This window comes from Oncorhynchus tshawytscha, linkage group LG15 (genome assembly GCF_018296145.1).
Source record: "Oncorhynchus tshawytscha isolate Ot180627B linkage group LG15, Otsh_v2.0, whole genome shotgun sequence".
In the NCBI taxonomy this organism is placed as follows: Eukaryota; Metazoa; Chordata; class Actinopteri; order Salmoniformes; family Salmonidae; genus Oncorhynchus; species Oncorhynchus tshawytscha.
This window is the reverse complement of record NC_056443.1, coordinates 15,192,996-15,214,851: the sequence shown is the minus strand read 5'-3', so window position 1 is coordinate 15,214,851 and position 21,856 is coordinate 15,192,996. Positions and strand designations below refer to the sequence as shown.

The 21,856-nt window shown below is 39.8% G+C and overlaps 1 protein-coding gene across 4 annotated transcripts in view; it reads right to left on the bottom strand.

Moving 5' to 3' along the window:
- The window catches only part of LOC112214488 (polyadenylate-binding protein-interacting protein 2B), a 29,932-nt gene extending 8,924 nt beyond the window's left edge, over positions 1 to 21,008 (bottom strand). For 2 of the 4 annotated variants that reach the window (XM_024373265.2, XM_024373268.2), the window contains exons 1-3: positions 20,232 to 20,378; positions 13,704 to 13,876; positions 2,662 to 2,838 (exon numbers count right to left, since the gene is read on the bottom strand). In XM_024373265.2, the coding sequence (XP_024229033.1) occupies positions 2,662 to 2,838; positions 13,704 to 13,876; positions 20,232 to 20,238 (357 nt within the window). In that variant the 5' untranslated portion in view covers positions 20,239 to 20,378. Of the gene's footprint in view, positions 1 to 2,661; positions 2,839 to 13,703; positions 13,877 to 20,231; positions 20,379 to 20,764 lie in introns of those variants that run through there. The other 2 variants (XM_024373269.2, XM_024373266.2) reach the window with 2 other exon arrangements.
- Between the last annotated feature and the right edge of the window lie 848 nt (positions 21,009 to 21,856).

Here is a 21,856-nt window from a genome sequence, read left to right as displayed (position 1 = left end):
TTGGCATCATCTCCATCGCACATGCTCATTTCCTCTCCTTGCTTCTTGTGTATGCTGTTCCACTGTTTAGACTGGTCTCTCACTTAAATCACTGATCTTTATCTTGTTCCCTGCCTCAACCTTTCTTTTCCATCTCTGACGCGCTCTCTCAAGGTATTGTTCCCTTTTTTCTGGGTCAGCATTTTGACGTGCTTGACACTGCCTTTGTCTTTCTGCTACTGATGTGGGCGCCGTCATTCCCTAGACGTTTCAATGAATAATGTTAAAGCAAAGATTCTTAGAATATATACACTATAATCCTTGAGTAATTTAGGATCTAGAGCGACTTAAAAAGAACAACCGAAGTCTTGCCCAACTCTACCACCAGGCTACATGCTTTAAAATAAAATGCACATGGAACATTACAGCATGTTTCATAAGTGAATATAAACAATATGTATAATATTGAATAATTAATTTGTTTAGATGCGATATTCATAAATAAATCAATCCTGTCACTGGTTAACAACCCTGTTACAATGAAACGTGACAGGTTGAGTTTTTTTGGGCTCAAATGGCCTCTGCTCCTCATGTGGAGAAAAACAGGATACCACGTGTGCATGATATTGATAGATTTATACTTCAACCCATGAAAATACACATTGATAAGTACTCGTTTTCCATCTTTATTTCATCTAACAGGGTTGAGTTGGTCAGCTCGACGATCCCCATCGGACTTTAAAAAAACATAACATAATGTGATTACTTGCCTGTTTCTGTACCATTCAGTTGAAAAATGTCACTTCCTGTTAATGATGGCACATAAGGGTGAACTGACCATTATTGATGGAGTTTGGTTGGCGTGACGGGGTTGAGTGTAGACTGAGGGACAGTGCTAAAATTGTGTGATTTTAAATCAATAATCATGCATTTATTTGATTTAAAAAATACTTTAAACAAAACAAATGTTTGCATTAATGGCAAAAAAAAGTTAATTATGTGCACATTTTAATATTAATTTCCCAAGTAAAAATTAAGTGAACCGCCTAGGGGACATGACAATTCTTCATGTCAGTTAAAAAATATGATTTTAAATAAAAGTTTCAATTAATGCTATTTAGTTCAACTCATTATACTGAATATTTCAATTTATATATAAAAACTCGTAACATTTCATTTTGGTGACCCAAAATAAAATAAAAGTCAGAGAGACTGAAATATTACCCGAGCCCAAGAATGTCCACTATATTAAATTGATTCAGACTTTAAAATGTAGGGGAAAAGGCAGACATTTTATATAAACATTAGATTTCTGTGGTCTGAATTTCATAATTTTTGTTTTCAATGTTTTCCGTTGGTAGGCCTACCAATGTCTTACACCTCACTCTGAATGCCTGCTCACTGATGTCAATACCAAAGCTGATAATTGTGACTGATTGAACTGGAATGACGATGTCAGTGAGAACCCAGTATAGCCTCACCCTATAATCATAAGCTATTGTTACTTAGTCTCTAAAAATCAATGTTTCCATTTCTAGTCATGAAACATCCAAAGGTCTGCCTTTTCCAAGAAATGTTTCCAGCATTACTTTTTTCTTCAAAACGGATCAAAATGCAGTATGTTATACACGGAGTGTACAACACATTAAGAACACCTGCTCTTTCAATGACAGCATTCCCCTGGTCAGTCTGATCCATTATTGATGTCAATTGTTAAATCCACTTCCAAGCCGTGTAGATCAGTGATTCCCAAACAGTCCTCAGGAGCCCAGTGTGATAATTAGTTGATTATTTGAGTCAGCTGTGTAGTGATAGGGAAAAAACTAAAACCTGCACCCCTTGTGGTCCTGAGGACTGAGTTTGATGTAGCTGTAGGGGGAGGAAAATTATTTTAAAAACCACATTGTGTGTGCCAGAGGGTGAATGGGCAAGACAAAATATTTAAGTGCCTTTGAACAGGGTATTGTACAAGGTGCCATGCGCACCAGTTTGAGTGTTTCAAAAACTGCAACGCTGATGGGTTTTTCCACAGTTACCTGTGTGTATCAAGAATGGTACACCACCCAAAGTACATTGAGCCAACTTGAGAACTGTGGGAAGCACAGTCAAAATGGAGAGTCAAAATGGGCGAGTATGCCTGTGGAACGCTTTCGACACCTTGTAGGGTCCATGCCCCTAAGAAATTGAGGCTGTGCTGGGGGCAGAAGGTAGTGCATTAGGTGGTCCGAATGTTTAGATGTTTAGCGTAGATAATATTCTGCCCATATGAATACATTTATTTTAAGCAATATAAACAGCTATGCATGATTTAACGAAAAGCAGCAAACAGAAACATTGTTTAACATACTTTAATAAAAGACTCGATAGAGACAGGATATAAAGCTGAGGTAACATTTTATAACGCTACAAGGAAACTCAACACATCTTGGCGAAGTTGATTGCGTGAGGAGGGTCTGTGCGCTGCGTAGTACCTTCCACAGAAAACATAACATGCCGTGTGTGTTTGACGCTGTGCGTGTCTTCAGCACTTCCCTTTACCGCCATATTGTCTGCGTTTCCCCCATTACCAACTGACAGGCCTTTAAGCTGTTGCTGGATCTGGCTGACTGACATACACATATATAGATATATATATATATATATATATTTGTTCCACGCTGTGTGTGTGTGTTCCATGCTCACCGCCATCTCCTCTGCGTTTCCTCTGTCACTGACTGACAAGCCGTTGAGCTGTTGCTGGAGCTGCCCCATCCCTGAGGGGAGGTCTCTGGCCGGGATGAACCAATCCTGGTCCTCCTCATCTAACATCTCCTGGAAACAACGCTCCAAGAACTCCTGCTCCAACAATTCCTCTTCAACCTAACAGTGACAAAGGAGAGAGGGTTTAGTATCTGCACTGGACAAAAATAAAAAACATGCAACAATAAGATTTTAGAGTTACAGTTCATAGAAAGGAAATCTGTCAATAATTGTTTTTATGTTTTAAGCCCTAATATTTAGATTTCTAATTACTGAGAATACAGATATGCATCTGTTGGAGACAACCCTGATGAAAACAGCTTGTCTGTCGAAATGTTGGTTATTAGGTTAAATTATTGCATCTGAGCTCCTAGTGTGAAGCTCGCCTTTTCTTTTTCAATTGGTCACAGATCCAGTACCTTTAAAAAAAATGTAAAAAGGTAGGGGCGTAAGATCAGAAAACCAGTCAGTATCTTGTGTGAACCCCATTTGCCTCATGCAGAGTGACATCTCCTTCACATAGAGTTGATCAGGCTGTTGATTGAGGCCTGTGGAATGTTGTCCCACGCCTCTTCAATGTCTGTGCAAAGTTGCTGGATATTGGCGGGAACTGGAACACGCTGCTGTACACGTCGAACCAGAGCATCAAAACATTATTCTTGCGTGACATGTCTGGTGAATATGCAGGCCATGGAAGGACTAGGACATTTTCAGCTTCCAAGAATTGTGTACAGATCATTATGCTGAAACATAAAGCGATGGCAGCAAATTAATGGCATGTCAATGGGCCTCAGGAACTCATCACAGTATCTCTGCGCATTCAAATTTCCATCGATATGCAATAGTGTTCATTGTCAATCGCTTACGCACGCACGCCCATACCATAACCCCAAGACCACAAGGAACTCTGATTTGTTGATGTCAACACTCACCCACACGACGCCATGCGCGTCTACCATGTGCCCGGTACAGTTGAAATGGGATTTGTCTGTGAAGAGCACTTCTGGGTTCTTTTATTTCAGCTCATGAAACCAACACTTTATATGTTGCATTTCTCTTCAATATACAGTGGGGAGAACAAGTATTTGATAACCTGCAAAATCGGCAGAGTTTCCTACTTACAAAGCATGTAGGTCTGTAATTTTTATCATAGGTACACTTCAACTGTGAGAGACGGAATCTAAAACAAAAATCCAGAAAGTCACGTATGATTTTTAAGTAATTCATTTGCATTTTATTGCATGACATAAGTATTTGATACATCAGAAAAGCAGAACTTAATATTTGGTACAGAAGCCTTTGTTTGCAATTAGAGATCATACGTTTCCTGTAGTTCTTGACCAGGTTTGCACACACTGCAGCAGGGATTTTGGCCCACTCCTCCATACAGACCTTCTCCAGATCCTTCAGGTTTCGGGGCTGTCGCTGGGCAATACAGACTTTCAGCTCTCTTCAAAGATTTTCTATTGGGTTCAGGTCTGGAGACTGGCTAGGCCACTCCAGGACCTTGAGATGCTTCTTTACGGAGGCACTCCTTAGTTGCCCTGGCTGTGTGTTTTGGGTCGTTGTCATGCTGGAAGACCCAGCCATGACCCATCTTCAATGCTCTTACTGAGGGAAGGAGGTTGTTGGTCTCGCGATATATGGCCCCATCCATCCTCCTCTCAATACGGTGCAGTTGTCCTGTCCCCTTGCAGAAAAGCATCCCAAAGAATGATGTTTCCACCTCCATGCTTCACGGTTGGGATGGTGTTCTTGGGGTTGTACTCATCCTTCTTCCGCCAAACACAGCGAGTGGAGTTTAGACCAAAAAGCTCTATTTGTGTCTCATCAGACCACATGACCTTCTCCCATTCCTCCTCTGGAACATCCACATGGTCATTGGCAAACTTCAGATGGGCCTGGATATGTGCTGGCTTGAGCAGGGGGATCTTGCATGCGCCGCAGGATTTTAATCCATGACGGCATAGTGTGTTACTAATGGTTTTCTTTGAGACTGTCTTTGAGATTGACCAGGTCCTGCTGTGTAGTCCTGGGCTGATCCTTCACCTTCCTCATGATCATTGATGCCCCACAACGTGAGATCTTGCATGGAGCCCCAGACAGGGGGTGATTGACCGTCATCTTGAACTTCTTCCATTTTCTAATAATTGCGCCAACAGTTGTTGCCTTCTCACCAAGCTGCTTGCCTACTGTCCTGTAGGCCATCACAGCCTTGTGCAGGTCTACAATTATATCCCTGATGTCCTTACATGGCTCCCTGGTCTTGCCCATAGTGGAGAGGTTAGAGTCTGTTGGATTGAGTGTGTGGACAGGTGTCTTTTATACAGGTAACGAGTTCAAACAGGTGCAGTTAATACAGGCCATGAGTGGAGAACAGGAGGGCTTCTTAAAACCTCTTGCAGCTCCCCCCCTACTTTGTGCAATTTCCGCCTGAAGACATACCCAAATCTAACAGCCTGTAGCTCAGGCACAGAACCAAGGATATGCATATTCTTGGTACCATTTGAAAGAACACTGAAGTTTGTGTAAATGTGAATTTAAGGGAGGAGAATATAACAATAGATCTGGTTTAGATAATACAATGAAAAAAAATGTTTTTTTTATTTATTGTTGTATCATCTTTAAAATGAACAAGATAAAACAAACATTCAGATAGGATGATGGGGACAATCAGTGAAAAATATAAAAGGGCAACAAACTTGTGCAAAGTTTCAGAATGATAACTTCCAAAATGAGTGTGCTATACATGACATTTTTCATGAAGTCACCCAGGTGTCCCACACATTGAAACAAATAACTATATACAAAATGGTATTCTAACACACCCAAAAAAATGGGGAAAAAAAAAAAATGGGGAAAAAAATATATATATATATATATATAATACACACACACACACTTAAAAATAACATGGGTAACTATTTACACACTTTCAACATTTGGAAGACCCTCAGTCCTCTATCAAATTTATTTATTTATTTATTTATTTATATAGAGATATAGAGATATAGAGATATAGAGATATAGAGATATATTTATATTTATATAATATATATCTATATATCTATCAATATTTATATATATATATATATCTCTATCTATATAGAGATATATATATATCTATATATCTATATCTATAAATATATCTCTATATATATATATATATAGAGATTTATATATATATATAGATATATATATATATATTTATATATATTTATATATATATCTATATATCTCTATATATATCTCTATATATCTCTATATATATAGAGATATACAGATATAGAGATATAGAGATATATATATATATCCCCAGCCTAAAACCCCAAACAGCAAGCAATGCAGGTATAGAAGCACGGTGGCTAGGAAAAATTCCCTAGAAAGGCAAAAACCAGGCTATGCACCTCAAGAGTAAAAATGAACAGTTTAGGGTTTCTTAGCCGAAGGCAAAACAGTTGAAACTGGAACAGTGGCAAGGTCAGATGGACTGGGGACAGCAAGGAGTCATCATGCCAGGTAGTCCTGACGCATGGTCCTAGGGCTCAGGTCCTCCGAGAGAGAGAAAGACAGAATTAGAGAGAGCATACTTAAATTCACACAGGACACCGGCTAAGACTCCCATTCGGAGTCAGTGTCACTGTGAAAGAAAATGTTCAGTTAGAATAGTTTCACATATGAGCCCTGTATCAACAGGTATAATAAACAGATAAACTCATATATATATATATATATATATATAGAGTTTAAGGTTGAAGGTTGAATATATTAGGTTGAATATATTATTATAACCTGCTAGATCTACTGTCTTTTTTATATTATGACAGACCAGCTGTGTCTGTCTCCATTTCACTTTGGCCTTTGATGTGGTCCTGCCCTTTCCTCAACAGCCTCAAATAGGCTATTTCATGTGGGTTGGGGTGGGGCGGCAGACACACGCATCTCACATTTCATGACAATACATGTTTATATATTGCTTCTAATTTTTTTATTTTTATATTCCAAATAATACTTTATATTATTAATTTCAAACAATGGCATTAGCATGATAAGAACTTACCAGTCCAAAACAATGTCCTCTCCCGTTCAAAAAAAATATTCCTCCACAATCGCTAAATGAAGCATCCTACAACAATCTCTGTCTCACCTTCCCAATCAATTTATTCTAAAATTGTGTGTACATTGTATATCTAGACTTAGATTTAGCTTTCCCTGAATTAGTCGCCATAATTATTGATATATAAACAGCAGAATCTGCTCGTTCACCAAACAATGCAGTGCGTAATATGCGTAGCTTCTTCCGGTAAGAAACTTCAATAGCGAACGACTCACTTTACGCTGAAGCTTACTACATGGGTTGGTCTTGCAACACATAAACATGGCGTATTGCCGTTTAGCTCAGCTCATTGGCTATCTACCCAGCTAGATTTCAAGACGATCAGTGGTCATTGGGTTAAAAGACAGTCAATCAACGAAACAGCGGGCAAATCATTGGTGCACAATGATGTCATGACTTGTTGTCTTCAAATCGGTTTCTTTCAGTCAATACGTCCCGCGAAATGGCCCATCACGTTTGATTGTGTTACAAACAAACCAGTTGATTGCAGTGAAACCAAACATGACTGGAAAAGTCACGTTCTGTGTGGGTTATTTACCTGGAATGTGTCGTCGAAAATGGAACGAGATGGAATTCACGACACAAGCGGTTCACAAAATGTTTCGTGTTAGGCTAAAAACGGATTTTATCAAACAAAAGATCATTCATTGTGTAACAATGAGCATTGGAATTGCAAACAGGCGAAGATCGTCAAAGGTAAACGATTTATTTTAATGCAGTTTGTGATTGTTACGCCTGTGCTGGTTAAAATATATATATATATATATATTTTTTTTTAATGGGGCTCTATGGTCAGATAAATCGCATCGCATTCTTTTGCAGTAAATCCTTTTTTAAATCTGACAACGCAGTTGGATTAGCAAGATTCTAGGCTTTCGATACATGTGAGACACTTGTATTTTCATGAATGTTTAATATGATTATTTATGTAGCGATCACCGTATGTTGTGGAATTTCAGCCTGCTAGCGGGTTCCGTGCGCAGAGAGGTTAAAGAAAAACTAACAGGTCTGTGAGAGCCGGAATTCTTACTGGTTGGTAGGTGATCAAATACATATTAATTTGCATTTTATTGCATGACATTACTTAAAAATCATACAAATGTGATTTTCTGGATTTTTGTTTTAGATTCCGTCTCTCACAGTTGAAGTGTACCTATGATAAAAATGACAGACCTCTACATGCTTTGTAAGTAGGAAAACCTGCAAAATCAGCAGTGTATCAAATACTTGTTCTCCCCACTGTATATGGAGGGAGACTGAGAAGCAATGCTCTAGGAACCCCTGCTCTGAAAATTCCTCCAAGAGAGGAGGAAATAGTTAATATGCAGTCAGAGACCTGTTTATTGGGTAAGCCACCCTGTTCACGAAAATGGTTCGCTCCTACAGACAGTGAGTCACGTGGCCATGGATTGCTATATAAAGCAGGCATTCAGTTGCTGTTTGATTGAACGTCAGAATGGGCAAAACGAGTGACCAAAGAGACTGAGCGTGGTAGGATTGTCGATGCCAGGCGCGCTAGTTCCAGTATCTCAGAAAACGGACGGCCTCCTGGGCTTCACACGCTCACACACACACACAGGGTTTAGAGAATGGTGCAAAAAAAAAAATACATATTTTAGAAGTTTGGTTGATCGACTTTATTTAACCAGGTAGGCCAGTTGAGAACAAGTTCTCATTTACAACTGCGACCTGGCCAAGATAAAGCAAAGCAGTGTGACAAAAACAGAGTTAAACAAACGTACAGTCATTAACACAATAGAAAAATCTGTATACAGTGTGTGCAAATGAAGTAAGGTAATAAATAGGCCATTGTGGCAAATTACTTACAACTTAGCAATTAACACTGGAGTGATAGATGTGCAATTAGAAATACTGGTGTGCAAAAGAGGGAAGACCCAGAGTCGCCTCTGCTGCAGAGGATAAGTTCATTAGAGTTACCAGCCTCAGAAATTGCAGCCCAAATAAATGCTTCACAGAATTCAAGTAACAGACATCTCAATATCAACTGTTCAGAGGAGACTGTGTGAATCAGGCCTTCGTGGTCAAATTACTGCAAAGAATCCACTACTACCAGGCTGTGTAAGGGCTATTTGACCAAGCAGGAGCTTGGTGGAGTGCTGCATCAGATGACCTGGCCTCCACAATCACCCGACCTCTTCCCAACAGATGGTTTGGGATGAGATGGACCGCAGAGGGAAGGAAAAGCAGCCAACAAGTGCTCAGCATATGTGGGAACTCTTTCAAGACAGTTGGAAAATAATTCCAGGTGAAGCTGTTTGAGAAAATGCCACACATGTGCAAACCTGTCATCAAGGCAAAGGGTGGCTACTTTGAAGAAGCTCAAATATATTTTGATTTGTTTTACACTGTTAGTACATGATTGTGTTATTTCAGTTTGACTTCACTATTATTCTACAATGTAGGAAATAGTAAAATATAAATGAGTAGGTGTCCAAACGTTTGACTAGTACTGTACGTAAATAAGGTATCAGTTTATATAATACATTCACAAACATTTCTAAAAAAATTATATATATATATTTTCGATTTGTCATTATGGGGTATTGTGTGAGGAAAAATATTTATTTAAATACATTTTAGAATAAGGCTGTATCTTAAATTGTGGAAAATGTCAGGGGGTCCGATTACTTTCCAAATGCACTGTGCGTATGTAATACACACACAAATATATGGGGGATTGGAAATGCAGACAATTACATTGATTGAAACCACAATATTGAAGCTAATCTAGCCTCCCCCAAACAATGAGAAACAGTTTGTCTCATACCGCTGTCAGAAGCATTGGCCTAGCATTAATATTGTGTGTAAGTATTCACCTCCCCTTGGATTTCTTCACATTTTACAGTGTTACAAAGTGGGATTAAAATGCATTTGGCAACAATCTACACAAAATACTAATGTCAAAGTATTGGGGGAAATCCACAATTTCTTTAAAAGTTATGAAAAACTAAAACACTAATACACCTGCATTAGAAAAATATTCACCCCCTAGTCAGGACATGTTAGAAACACCTTTGGCAGCAATAAATATATATAATATAGATCATCTATGGCTAGCCATAGATTTTCATGCAATTTATGTCCAAACTAAACTTGGCCACTTAAAGCAGACTGAAGCAGGTTTTCCTCTAGGATTTTGCCTGTGCTTAGCTACATCTTGTTTATTCCAAAAAAACTAATCTTTGACAATGTCAAGCATACCCATACCATGATGCGGCCATGCATGAAAATAAGGAGTCAGTTATGCGTCATTTGCCCCAAACAAGGCTTTGCATTTAGGCCAAAAAGTACATTCTTACAGTATAACAGTACCCTGTTGCATACATGCACGTTTTGGAATATTAGTATTATTCTTTAAACTCATTATTATGGAGTAACTACAATGTTGATCCTTCCGCAGCTCTCTCCCATCACAGCCATTTGACTGCGTAGCCTTTAAAAAAAATCCCCAATGGCCTCATGGTGACATCCCTGAGCAGTTTCCTTCCTGTCCTGCAGCTCAGTTCAGGAGGACGACAATAATCCACAGGATAATTATTAACTTGAGCATGCTTAACTTCTTAACCCCTTGGTGTTAGGGGGCAGTAATTTTCATTTTTGGAGAAAAAAAAACTTTCCCGTTTTAAACGGGATATTTTGTCAGGAAAAGACGCTAGAATATGCATATAATTGACAGCTTTGGATAGAAAACACTAACGTTTCCAAAACTGTAAAGATATTGTCTGTGTATAACAGAACTGATGTTGCAGGCGAAAGCCTGAGAAAAATCCAATCCGGAAGTGCCCCAGGTTTTGAAAGCGCTGCATTCCAATGACTCCCTATATGGCTGTGAATGTACAATCAACGAGCTTACGCTTTCTACATATTCCACAAGGTGTCTACAGCATTGTGACGTAGTTTTACGCATTTCCGTTGAAGAATAGCCGTATGGGGGCACATTGCGTGGTCACATGGTGGCTCCGAGAGAGATTCTCACGTAAAGTGCAGAGGTACCCATTACTCCAATCGGTCCTAGAGAAAAAGGAATTGTCCCGACGGATATATTAATCGAATAGATATTAGAAAAACACCTTGAGGATGGATTCTAAACAATTTTTGCCATGTTTGTCAATATTTTGGAGCTAATTTGGAATATTATTCAGTGTTGTGGTGACCGCAATTTCCGGGCGATTTCTCAGCCAAACGTGAAGAACAAACTGAGCTATTTTGCCTACAAAAATTACATTTTGGGAAAAATTAACTTTGGCTGTCTACCTGGGAGTCTCGTGAGTGAAAACATCCGAAGTTCAAAGGTGAACGATTTAATTGGATTGCTTTTCTGATTTCCGTGACAAGTTTGCCTGCTGCTAGCAAGGCATAATGCTATGCTATGATAAACTTACACAAATGCTTGTCTAGCGTTGGCTGTAAAGCATATTTTGAAAATCTGAGATGACAGGGTGATTAACAAAAGGCTAAGCTGTGTTCCAATATATTTCACTTGTGATTTTCATGAATAGGAATATTTTCTAGGAAGATTTACGTCTGTAGCGCTATGCTAATTAGTGTCAGATGATGATAACGGTCCCGTTCACGGGCTGGGCGTCACTACAGGTTAAGGTATAGGGGGCAGCATTTTCACTTTTGGATAAATAGTGTGCCCAATTTCAACTTTCTGCTACTCATGCCAGGAATATAAGATATGCATATTATTAGTAGATTTGGATAGAAAACACTGAAGTTTCTAAAACTGTTTGAATCATGTCTGAGTATAACAGAACTTATGTAGCAGGCAAAACCCCGAGGACTAACAGTTCAGAATCTATTTATTTTTGGTCTCTCTCTGTTCAGAGTTCTCATTGGCAAATTATATTTCTTTGGAAGCCGTTTTCAGTTCCTACCGCTTCCACTGGATGTCACCAGTCTGTGGAATTTGGTTGAGATTATTCATTTGTGCAATGAAGAAGTAGGTCATCTAGGAGCAACGTAACACTGTTGAGTGCGCAAGACGTGAAAAGTAGCATGGTTTGTTTTCTTCCTGTATTGAACACAGATAGACCCGATACAATTTGATCGATTATTAACGTTTAAAAATACCTAAAGTTGTATTACAAAAAAAGTTTGAAATATTTTGGCAAAGTTTATAGGCAACTTAAGTTTTGTAGTGACGTTGCAGCTGTTTTTTTCTGGATCAAACGAGTCAAATAAATGGACATTTGGATATATATGGACGGAATTAATCAAACAAAAAGGACCAATTGTGATGTTTATGGGACATATTGGAGTACCAACAAAAGAAGCTCGTCAAAGGTAATGCATGTTTTATATTTTATTTCTGTGTAGCGCCTGCAGGGTTGAAATATGCTACCTTCTTTGTTTACTATTGTGCCGTCATCAGATAATAGCTTCTTATGCTTTCGTCGAAAAGCCTTTTTAAAATCTTACATGTTGGCTGGATTCACAACGAGTGTAGAGTAGCTTACATGTGATTTAATGAAAGTTTGATTTTTATATCTTTTTTTTTTCTTTTTCCCACGCTGCATTTTCCCAGTTTTTTGCCCAAGTGGGACGCAAGCGTCCCCTATACCATAAGAAGTTAAAAGACATTACGTTACCCATCTACCAATCACTGCCCTTCTTTGTGGCTTTCGAAAAGCTCCCTGGCCTTTGGAATTTTATCTGTGATTGAACCTTTCTGGCACAGGGGTCCCGCTAGCGACCCACCTCGACAACATCCGGTGAAATTGCAGAGCGCCAAATTCAAAATACAGAAAACGTAATATTAAACCTTCATGATAATACAAGTGTCATACATGATTCTTTAGCTTAGAATCTTGGCAATCTAACCGCATAGTTGGATTTCAAAAAGGCTTTACGGCGAAAGCACAACATTCGATTATCTGAGGTCAGCGCCCCACAACAGCATATTATCCAAACAAGGGTCACAAAATCCCAAACAGCGATAAAATAAAGTCACTTACCTTTGAAGATCTTCCTCTGATCGCAATCACAAGAATCCCAGGAACACAATGAATGGTCGTTTTGTTTGATAAATTCCTTCTTTATATCCCAAATAGTGCGTTTAGTGGGCGTCATTGAGTTCAGTAATCCACCCGTTCAGAATGCAGACATAGGAGTTCCAAAAGTTACCAGTAAAGTTTATCCAAACAACGTTTCTAATTCATTATTAGGTACTCCAATCTAAATAAACAATATTTCATACGGAGCAAACCATTTTCAATAGGAATGGAAAAGAATGCAGCGCACGCCCTCGGTCACGTGCTCAATTAGACTAGTTTTGCCATAGGTCTTCCTGAGGATAAACAACTATTCCCCTTTGGTTCTTCAGAATACAAGCCTGAAACCATGTATAAAGACTGTGGACATATAGTGGAAGCCATAGGAACTGCAATTTGGGAGGCAGAAGTCTTTGGTTTCAATAACTTCAACTTGGAATTGGCTGGCAGGTCAACAGAAAAAAAAAATTGTCCTTGGGTTTGCACCTGCCAAATCATTTCTGTTATACTCACAGACATAATTATAACAGTTTTAGAAACTTTAGTGTTTTCTACCCAATACTACCATGCATATGCAAATCCTAGCTTCTGGGCCTGAGTAACAGGTAGTTTACTTTGGACCTCAGTCATCCAAAATTCCAAATACTTCCCCCTCTCCCTAACAAGTTTCACACTCAATACTTGACTGAGGGAGATTACAGATGTCTATGGGGGACAGAGGAAGGGGAAGTCATTCATTTCAAACAGAGCGAGTCCATGTAACCCGTGACTTGTCACCACATTTTAATTTAGGATTGCCTAAAGGGGTGAATACTTATGCAACAATTATATTTTACTGTGTGTGTACCAACCTGTCTGTTGTACGCATCCTCGTTCTCCATCCACATGTACTCAGCGAAGGGATCGTCTCCTCCCTGTTCACCCTCTCCTGCATGGCCATTGGCTACAGCCTCCATGCCTTCCTTCCCCGGCGCCCTGCCCCCCGGCGTCTTCGCTACCTCGGGACCACTCATCTCCGACGGCTCTGATTGGGCGGGATAGATAGATTAATGTTTTTGTGTTTTTTTGCTGGCTACTCACTAGCATGTGGGCTTGTGCTTGAGAGATTGTTTATGACTTAACCTTTGCCTCCCCCATTGAAGAGTTGCAGCGGTGAGACAAGATCGTAATTTGGAGAAAGAAAAAAAGGTAAAATACAAAAAAATACATTAAAAAATGATATACGCCTATGGGCTAGGCTACATGAGATGTTTGACTGATTTGAAAAAGTTTTTTTTTTAAATGCGCTGTTGCTTGTCAACAGTGGGCATCATTCACAAGTTAATATTGTCACCCATCTGACTACTCACATTTAATATGGTCTTTATATACTAAATAATATGTGTGAACTTAGTTTTGATTTAGAATGGACCGTTATCATGCACCTGTCTCGGAACAGGGGTGTAGGGGAAAACAATATGTAATCTATGCACTTAAATGGCGAACGGATGACGCTTTTCCCGTGGTTCATTTTCATGCCAGCCTGGTAGGCTATATTGCTGTTGCAAATAACTTAATATTAGGAAGGTTCATAAATAAGTAGGCCAAGCCTATAGGAAACTGTTGGGATCTGCTTTTTAATAGGCGATCAAAACACTTCTCACGCAAATCCATAGCCCATAGAAATGTTGCAGAACATGAGCTCATTAAGCGTTTGATTTGATTTTCAAAACATTGATGTCAGAGTGATTAAAGGGACAATAGTGCTGAGTACAAGGCAGTTAGCAAGTTTGATAGTCCACTAAATGACCATCGGCAGCATCAGAGCTCAGAGAAGCCTAATTACAGTGATTAAATGGTCACATAGAATTCGACTGCGGCCATGACTCATTACCGCCACACAGGCGGTCACACGGTCACCGTAACAGCCCTGGGCATGACCTTTGCTTCGCTGCAGTTGATAACCACTGGAGTGGAGTCTTGTCCGTTTTTTTCTTGTAGGCCTAGATGTTGGTATGTGTGATAAAAGAGCCAGGCCATCGGCGAAGCCAAGGTCTCGCCTGATCTTCTGTTGTTCACCGGATGACCGAGTCTATTGCCAGGTTGAAGAGTAAGGCAGATAACACACAACCTTGATGAACTCCAGACTTCACAGCAAAGCTTGTGTTGTTTGTTCCCAGTGTGCATGAAAAGTTAATGCAGAACTGTTTTATGATTTTAACATGTCTGGATTCCATCTGCAACACAGATTTCATCAGCATTTTTCCCTCTGAAATTGTTGTTTGTGCTTCTTTCAGCCATGAGCTAGAAAAAAATCCAATCAAAATTGTTAAATGAAAATCGTGTGATGGAGATTCTCCCATTCACTGATGAAACTAGATAAACATGGGTGCAATGTGTGTATAGCTTTGTCAATGTTGTTGTAAGAGTTCCATTAACCCCGATAATGACAAATTGAATACAATTCCATAAATGTATTTTGTTTAAGATCATTCCAATCATAAAGGGCTACACACAAGTCAAAAGTAGTGCACTAGCCTTTTAGCAGCGTACTAGTTTAGAGGGAGGTAACACCTGTGCAAGGCCGGATTAAGACCCTGTGCAAGGCCGGATTAAGAGCAGATGTCCGCGCCCCTGTGGAAATCTAACTACCATAATAAAACATCTCCATCAAACTGTCAGTTTAAAATACAGATCTGTTTTTTTTTCACCTTTATTTAACCAGGTAGTCAAGTTGAGAACAAGTTCTCATTTACAATTGCGACCTGGCCAAGATAAAGCAAAGCAGTTCGACACATCCATTTTTCTCCACCACATCAGCTAATGTCGCACTTCTCCATCAAATCAAATTGTATTTGTCACATACACATGATTAGCAGATGTTATTTATTGCAGGTGTAGCGAAATGCTTGTGTTTCTAGCTCCAACAGTGCAGTAATAGCTAACAAATTGCACATATAGCCAATACACACAAATCTAAGTAGGAATGAATTACGACTATATACATATGACGAGCGATGTCAGAGCAGAACGGACTAAGATACAGTAGAATAGTATAGAATACTGTATATACATATGAGATGAGTAATGCAAGATAACTATTAAGTGAATGAGAAACCGTTGCATAGTATAGAACAGTATATACAGATTAAATGCGGTGAAAGGTGACAGAGCAAGACGGAGAGAGTGGTGTTTGTCAGACCATGAGTGTTCTGATTGGACAATAAGACTTTGTACAGCTGTGTTGTCATCTAGTGGAGAAGTTTAGTACTGTAGCTTTACATTTTCTAACTCTTGGTGCAGAGCTATTTCCTGTCAGAACAACAGAGATAGTCTCTTACTAGGCCTTGGTTAAAGATACGTCTAAGTACTTTGAGTTAATAGGACATGCGTTTGCTAATTCAAATTGTGTTTCTATAATTTATGTTATTTACATGTTTTCTATGTTCCGAAATTGCTAAGCTAATTGCGCTAACTATCGTCCATTCACTTAACATTATGTGTTAGCATGCTAGCTAATGTTTTGTGACAGAATTGAGCTTTTTGGGGTTTTGGACGAAAATAATGTGTTCAGATTCCTCGTGACAGAGCTAAAGTATTAGTTATTCAGTTGTATGGACACTTAGTTTGTGTGTATATGTTGTGTGTGTATATGTTTTGTGGCACCTTCCCTGTGATGTAAATTGTCCTAATTTCTGTAGTCATGTTGGCTAACTAGGCTTATTTTCTTGTTGCTAGCTCATGATAGAAACGCTGTTCTTTATTTGTATGAAAGTATATAGTGATTTTTTTTGAATACATTCTCCTTTCTGTATCTGTTAAAAACCAAATATATTTTACTAAAGATACTTAACGGTACCAGTGCCTCCCTGATTCTTTACTGGAAGAGTGTAAACTGTCTGCCAAGCTTTGTAGCCTACACATTGTGAGGGCAGAACAATGAGACATTAGGTCTTCTCACAAAATCGCCTGTAGAGTCCGAACGGTTTGGGCTACAAACTATTATGACCCCTCTGTGGAAAGGTGAGACTCCCACGAACCCCTGGGCCCAGGAGGCCAAACATTCCAACCACAGGAGCCCGCTCTCAATGTTCAAAATACACCAGAGAGCATAATATAGCCACAGAGGATAAATAGTTTCCTTTCGCCTATTTTGCAAATGAGATGTGTTTTTCTCCCAGACAACTGGATGATGGGGAAAATTGTATTAATTAGGTTTTCAAAAAAAACGAATTTTTTTTTTATTTTTATTTTTTTAACAACTATGGCAAAAAGCCACCTATCTGCTAAAGGAAACTCTGGCGTTATAATTAAGTGACATGGCCCAAGGAAAAACATCTGGTCTATGATGTCAACACAACGGGCCATGTAATGGTGCTTATGTAATTTGATTCGACCTTTATTTAACTAGGCAACTCAGTTATGAACACATTCTTATTTTCAATGACGGCCTAGGAACAGTGGGTTAAGTGCCTTGTTCAGGGGCAGAACGACAGATTTTTACTGTGTCAGCTCGAGGGAGTCGGTCTTGCAACCTTCAGTTACTAGTCCAATGTAGCTAGCTGGGACACACTTTTCACACCACCTCAATACAAAGTGATTTTCTTGGCAGGTTAGGAGAGAATTTTTCTAACCCTAACCTTAGTCTCCTAACCTTCTACAAAAAAGTAACTTCAGTATCGAAGTGGCATGAAAAGTGTGTTCCCCATAGCTAGCCAGCTAGAGACTTGCATGGGAGTGTAGCAATCGCATAAGATTGCATTCAAATCAAAAGTATTGGTCACATACAGATGTTATTGCAGGTGTAGCGAAATGCCTGTGTTTCTAGCGACGACAGTGCAGTAATATCTATCAATTTCACAACATGTACCCAATACACACAAATCTAAGTAAATGAAACTGGTGTGATATATACATACACACACATACATACATGCTCAAAAAAAATACACTTAAACACAATGTAACTCCAAGTCAATCACACTTCTGTGAAATCAAACTGTCCACTTAGGAAGCAACACTGATTGACAATAAATTTCACATGCTATTGTGCAAATGGAATAGACAACAGGTGGAAATTATAGGCAATTAGCAAGACACCCCCAATAAAGGAGTGGTTCTGCAGGTGGGGACCACAGACCACTTCTCAGCTTCCTGGCTGATGTATTGGTCACTTTTGAATGGCTCAGGTAGAGTAGCTCATCCAGGATGCCACATCAATGCGAGCTGTGGCGAGAAGGTTTCCTGTGTCTGTCAGCGTAGTGTCCAGAGCATGGAGGCACTACCAGGAGACAGGCCAGTACATCAGGAGACGTGGAGGAGGCCGTAGGAGGGCAACAACCCAGCAGCAGGACCGCTACCTCCGCCTTTGTGCAAGGAGGAGCACTGCCAGAGCCCTGCAAAATGACCCCCAGCAGGCCACAAATGTGCATGTGTCTGCATGAGGGCCCGACGTCCACAGGGGGGGGGTTGTGCTTACAGCCCAACACCGTGCAGGACGTTTGGCTTTTGCCAGAGAACACCAAGATTGGCAAATTCGCCACTGGCGCCCTGTGCTCTTCACAGATGAAAGCAGGTTCACACTGAGCACGTGTGACAGACGTGACAGAGTCTGGAGATGCCGTGGAGAACGTTCTGCTGCCTGCAACATCCTCCAGCATGACCGGTTTGGCGGTGGGTCAGTCATGGTGTGGGGTGGCATGTCTTTGGGGGGCCGCACAGCCATCCATGTGCTCACCACAGGTAGCCTGACTGCCATTAGGTACCGAGATGAGATCCTCAGACCCCTTGTGAGACCATATGCTGGTGCGGTTGGCCCTGGGTTCTTCCTAATGCAAGACAATGCTGGACCTCATGTGGCTGGAGTGTGTCAGCAGTTCCTGCAAGAGGAAGGCATTGATGCTATGGACTGGCCCGCCCGTTCCCCAGACCTGATTGCACCACAGACTGTCCAGGAGTTGGCAGATGCTTTAGTCCAGGTCTGGGAGGAGATCCCCCAGGAGACTATCCGCCACCTCATCAGGAGCATGCCCAGGCGTTGTAGGGAGGTCATACAGGCACATGGAGGCCACACACACTACTGAGCCTCATTTTGACTTGTTTTAAGGACATTACATCAAAGTTGGATCAGCCTGTAGTGTGGTTTTCCACTTTAATTTTGAGTGTGACTCCAAATCCAGACCTCCATGGGTTGATATATTTGATTTCCATTGATAATTTTTGTGTGATTTTGTTGTCAGCACATTCAACTATGTAAAGAAAAAAGTATTTAATAAGAATATTTCATTCATTCAGATCTAGGATGTGTTATTTTAGTGTTCCCTTTATTTGAGCAGTGTATATAAAAGAGGCAGTTGTAGCTATATAGAGATCTAGCGTGCTACAGTAGCTAGGCTACTCAGCTACAACACGGGCAAGTTTATATGCTAGTCATGACACCCACCCAACGTTTGCTTGGTGATGTTGAATACATCAACATCAGTCCTAACAGACGGTTACATTTTCTGTTCTCGTGACTTAGTAAAATCATGCTAATGAAGTGTTGGACAATGAGCTAGAGCTATCTAACGTCACAAATGAAACCACGTGTTTACAATCCACAATGCCAGGATTACACCTGTAGGTTGCTACTGGCTTTCGATCTGATTATCCTTAATTTTTTTACTAGTCTGGTGTATTCATTAGGATAACAGTTTACGATTTAAGAACCAAAACTTTAGGTTTCTATTGGACAAATGTATTTAGACCCCTGCCCAATCGGCGGAATTAATACACCACGGGTTCTTCTCTGCCTTGTGAAATGCTTAATTCTCGACTAAGACTTTGGCTAAATCTTCTAAATTCGTGGTGGTGGATTAAATGCTAGTTTATAATAGACCAGTGTCACAGCTTGTCAAAAAGGCTAGTTAGCTAACATCAAGGTTGGTTACAACACACAGGACCTGTACATTAAGTTATAACATAACAATAGTTACATGACATTAGCGAAGTGTTAGTTAAAATAGAGGATTTAGCTAGGTAATACTAACTGGCAACAAACACCATAACCATGCGACCACTACCACGGATGGGCCTACAAGGAAAACATAACGGAACGCTAGCTAAAGGAGTTAACTAGCAAGCTAAATTTCACAAAACATCGACAGTGAACATGTTTTGGAAAATGGAACAGCAATATTAAATTATAGAACTCCACAAAGCAATGTAACAACCAGTCGGATTCCATTCACATGGCACAATGGATTGATGCGTCAGAGACGCAACTAGTTAGGAAAACTAGCATGGCTAGTTAAGTGAATGGGATTTTAGAAAGGAATCCGTTCAAAACGCAAGACTCAGCGTTCAAGTGCGTGGCTGTGAAATCCATGTAATAACTGACCGTGGGTGTTCGAAAGTAGTACCTGGCATCTCGTGCTTTCGCGTTACTTCAAGCAGACAAATAACGTATTTCCAACAACACTTTCCTGGCGAGGCTAGCTAAACGACATTAGAAACACAGTGGCCTGTATGCTTGAACAAACATCAAACACGCGCCCCCTCCAGTCTCTTTCACCAAAAACACACGCGCGTGTAGCGGAGTGGTAAGAAAAGGTGGGTCTATGGGCTTTATTTGTTGAATATTGGAATAGAAACAAAAGTATACCAGACTGTTACTAAACAGTTGTTGCTTGTGACACAGTGGATAGCTCTAGTTCAAAGCAATGCTAGTATTTAAAAAAAGAGCACTTTGTTGGCTAGCAGAGTAAACAAAGTTATGTTAGCTAGCTAACGGACAATGCAAAGTGTGTTTTCTGAAAATCACTAACGTTATATCCTTTATAGTTACCTACTTAACTTTGTTTTTATATTCAACTGTCAAGCAAAACGAACAATACGAGCATTCTGAATAAAAATAAACAGGCACAGCAATTAACTTAGCAACATAGCGACTTACCAATAACTACTCACCAACCAAATTGAGACGTGATAAACAAAACCCGTCCTAAAAACTGAACAACGGCGGCGTCTCCTATCTTCCCGGAAATGCGAAAGAACCACACCACAAAACAATGGTATACATCCGTTTAAGCCTCGTAAAATATGCGTCTTTGTCAGTTTTCTCCCATTATTGTCCATAGAGAGACTCGAAAATCACGATTTGTGCCACAAAGGCGAGCCAGGAAAACGGTCACGTGGTACCGATTGTCCAACTGTACACACAGAACCTTCGATAAGCCCCGCCTCCTTTGTTACTGTTGCAACCTCAGACAACATTTTCCTGGGAAGCTAAATTTCCATAGCCTTGGGAAGTAGGGGTGCTGACAGTGTTGGGTTTGTTACTTTCTAAGTGTAATCCGTTACTCTTACATGTCCAAAAATTGTAATCAGTAACGTACCTTTTGGATTACCCCAAACTCAGTAACGTAAACTAATTACATTCCGTTACTTTTAAATTACTTTCCCCCTTAAGAGGCATTAGAAGAAGACATCGATGTATGTTACCAATTGAACAACATCTATTGCAGGATAAATCAACGTTAAAGTTTACATAGCTGGCCATATATGGATGTTACATTTTACTTTATGGGTTGGTTTTGTAGGCTTCTTCTAACCCAATTGCTTTCTACTACATATAATAATACGATTAAATTATATATTTACATTAGAAACCAAAGTATATCAGAATTCCAGTCATTCCAATTCATGTTATACCCCTTGATCTTCAAGAATAGGACTTGGAAATATGGAAGTATAGATTAACCAAATTGTTTTACCTGAGCATGACCCAAAAACTAAGGACTTATTAGCCAGCCCTACTCTACTCAAATTGACTCATTGATTGAAGTTGAAAAATAAATGCTGCGCTCATGGAATGGCATGCTTTGAGCACTACTGAAAAGTGCTATTTACATGTGAAAAATGAATGCCATATGCTGCATTTGCTACAGGCCTATTGTTTACCTTTTAGTTGGTGACACTTTGATGTCTTTCTAATATGTAGCTGTTTGAAGGGCAAATTCATGAAACAATAACAAAACGGTTGCCC